Here is a 3,094-nt window from a genome sequence, read left to right on the forward strand (position 1 = left end):
CAATCTATGTCTCCAAGAGCCCCCACTGGCCCAAGGATGCTGCATATGCTTCAAGGAAATGTTACAACAACATTCGACAATAGTATAGGGTAGGTCTTTCAGGAAAAACGACTCATGACGACCATATATATACAACGCTCTGTTCTTGAGGGGCTGGGAATTAGAAGACGCTTGCTCACCTCCCTCATTATCCTTGTTATCAGCGCAGGAGGTTTCCATGGCAACGTTGCATCCGGGCCCTCTCCAGCCGGTCTGGCAGACACACTGCCAGCTGTTCTGACCCAATGTGCATCTCCCGTTGCCGTTGCACAAATCGGGGCAGCCATCTGGTTGGAGAAATGGAGAGGATGAGAAGGAGGGGCGTGAGGCCGCGCTGGGGCACTGGGGGAGCCGTGCAAGGGGGGGCAAGGCCACAGGGCAGCCGCTGGGCCAGCCTCGAGTGGGGCCCGTGCCTGCCTTGGAAAGAGTTGGGGTAGCAGGCCATGCATGCAGTTGCAAGACGTAGTGAGGTCCCAGATGCAGGGGGTCCCCGATGACATTGACCTGTGTGAAGGGGTCTGAGGCAAGCTCCCCAAAGTGGGAAATAATCCAGAAAACTAAACTAGCTCTGAGCTTACAACAAGACGTGCTAGGCTGTTATTTCTAGCCAGTGGCTCAGGACTGATGCTACCTCGAAAAAAATTGTTTTTCTTTCTTTTTTTAGAAGTGCCTTCTGCAGAAGAGAAAAAAAAAAAAAATCCCTATCAGCCCAGGCTGGAGCCAAAGTGCCCTCCATCTTTCAGAATTTCAAAGACGAATTTATATATAATTATCACTTACGACAAGTAACTGGATGGTTCTGCGGGGCTATTTTCATATTTTTGTAATATTTAGTTTTAAGGGGTACTTTAAAATGTTGGCTGCTTATCACTCAACCTATTTATGCATATTTATGGCACGATTTAACAATACTGCGGGATCCGAAGGCTGTGGAAGGAGGAGACGCAGAGTGCCATGAATTGGGAAAAGAGGGGAATGCACATGTGCCTGGGGCGAGGCAGTAGGTTTTGAGTCATTCTTATGCTGTGGTTTTATTTTATTTTATTTTATTTTATTTCTGTGTGTGAAATCAGCAGCCCGCCCAATTCCCAAATCGCTCCGGCACCCCAAACAAGGGCAGCTACCGCTGTCCTGACCTGAGCCTCCTCACACAGAGCCTCGATGAGGAAAGAAGAGAGAGGACGGGGTCGCTAAAAAGAGACGGGACGTCTCCCAGGGGGAGCCTCCGATACCCTCATAAGATGCAGAGAGAAGCACAGAATTTGCAGGATGCGGCCGCACTCACACAACCTATTTGCTGGCAAGAATTCCTACATATGTTTTCATTTTTCTTCCTTTTAATAGCTTTATTGAGGCATAACTCGCATACCATAAAATTTACCTGTTTTAAGTGTGCAGTGCAGTGACTTCTAGCGAATTCAGAGTTGCGCAATCTAGGTAGGTCTTTTTATTTCATGTACGTTCTCCCAATGATCATCAATTTCATTAACCCCAGACAGTAACTTTGCTGAATATCTACCCCGGTCTCTCTAATCTTGTCTCTACATCTGCACTATCTCTGTTTTCAACTCTTTCTAAACCACACAAAGTGCAGGGTGTCCTAGGCGATGGCAGAGGGATGAAAAGCTTTGTAATGATGGAAGTAATTGATCTGAAGCTTTTCTGGCCCAAATCTTTTGAGCCTAAAGCATGCATTTTCCCCTACTTCTCTCTCGAATGTTCCAGAGGCCTTCCCCTGGCTTCCTCTCTCTTTCCTCCAGTACCCTTTGTGAGAATGCCAGCGAACCTCACTTGTGCATGTGGCGGTGGTGGGAATTTAAAGGACTCCTCCAAAGAAGAAAGGTCTGGAGGGTCTGAACTTGAGTTGCAATTTGCTTCTTTAAGAAGGTTCACTCCTCATGGCTTCTTCTCTCCCATCCTTTCCCGACGTCGTCTCGGTCAGGGCCTGAGAGAGCAGGCCAAGCCATCTATGAGGGGAGTCTCTGTAAGAAGCTGAGCTGTCTTTAGATAGAAGAGAAATGAGGACATGGCTGCCGGGGACTCTGTTTTCTTTTGCTGCATGACACGCACTAGATCCAGCATGCGAAAGAAGCACCCGTGTCTGCACATCTTGAGAAGGAACTGCGTCTCTACACCGACCATCACGAAGCCCAGATTCACATTTCCGTTCCTTTCCTGACCAACGAGATGACTAAGGCTCTGCCTGGAAAACCAGTGACACCCCCTGTTCACACCGGGAGAGGGGGCTGGGAGCGGATGCCACCTCCAGTTTCAGAGAAATGCTATGAATGTTTCCCTAGGAGCAAAATGGAACACAGTCAGAAAAGCCCAAGGGATATTTCACAAGTTCTCAAGGAAAAGAGAATATCTCCAACTTCCAGCCACCTCCAGCTTTACAATTTCTACCAGGCGAGTTTGGGGGAACGGATCACAGAGAATACGCTAAATGACAGACCTACCAACATTTGCTCAGCGTGCCATCCATTATACGTGCTTTGTTATTTAGCTACTTTGAGGTCTCGTGTTTGACTAAAATCATGCCCAAAGTCTCAACAGAAGCTTCATTGTGTAGGAAATCCACGTCTGGTACATAAAATTTAAATTTGCAAAGAACACTCACATGTCAGTCAGAGATATGCACTCAAAATGTACGCTCCTCGACTGGATGAAGCTTTTTTCCCCTTTCTCTTTCTCTCTTGATTTTTTTTCCTTCCCGACCAACTGAAGTGAGATAAACAGACCACAGTAGCGGGTTTTCTCTACATCATATGAGGAAGATGAAAACACGAACAGTAGGAAGCTGGCAAATCTCTGAGAAGTTTCGGGGCAGCTGGGAATTAATGGATAGGACTTTGCTTTTAGCTTGAAGAGGAAGAAAGCAGCCTTGGTAGGTGCGTGGCGTTGCTAGGCAACCCCAAGCTACCCCCCAGCACAAGTTCATTCTGCTGATGGCCTTCAGAGGAGGTGAAACAGTTGTGTTTTTAAAGTGCAAAGCCAGCTCTGCTTAAGGGAAAACAAAACGTAGGAAGTAATTAGTCTGGAGGGCAAATGGGTA

General features: G+C 47.3%; 1 protein-coding gene across 1 annotated transcript in view; it reads right to left on the reverse strand.

Annotated features, from left to right (window-relative positions):
• The window catches only part of TENM2 (teneurin transmembrane protein 2), an 876,941-nt gene that overhangs the window by 94,391 nt on the left and 779,456 nt on the right, over window positions 1-3,094 (reverse strand). Inside the window, exon 12 of the mRNA XM_023528647.1 lies at window positions 180-326. Within this exon, the coding sequence (XP_023384415.1) occupies window positions 180-326 (147 nt within the window). The remainder of the gene's footprint in view (window positions 1-179; window positions 327-3,094) is intronic.

Source organism: Pteropus vampyrus, unplaced genomic scaffold, assembly GCF_000151845.1.
Source record: "Pteropus vampyrus isolate Shadow unplaced genomic scaffold, Pvam_2.0 Scaffold30, whole genome shotgun sequence".
Taxonomy (NCBI): domain Eukaryota; kingdom Metazoa; phylum Chordata; class Mammalia; order Chiroptera; family Pteropodidae; genus Pteropus; species Pteropus vampyrus.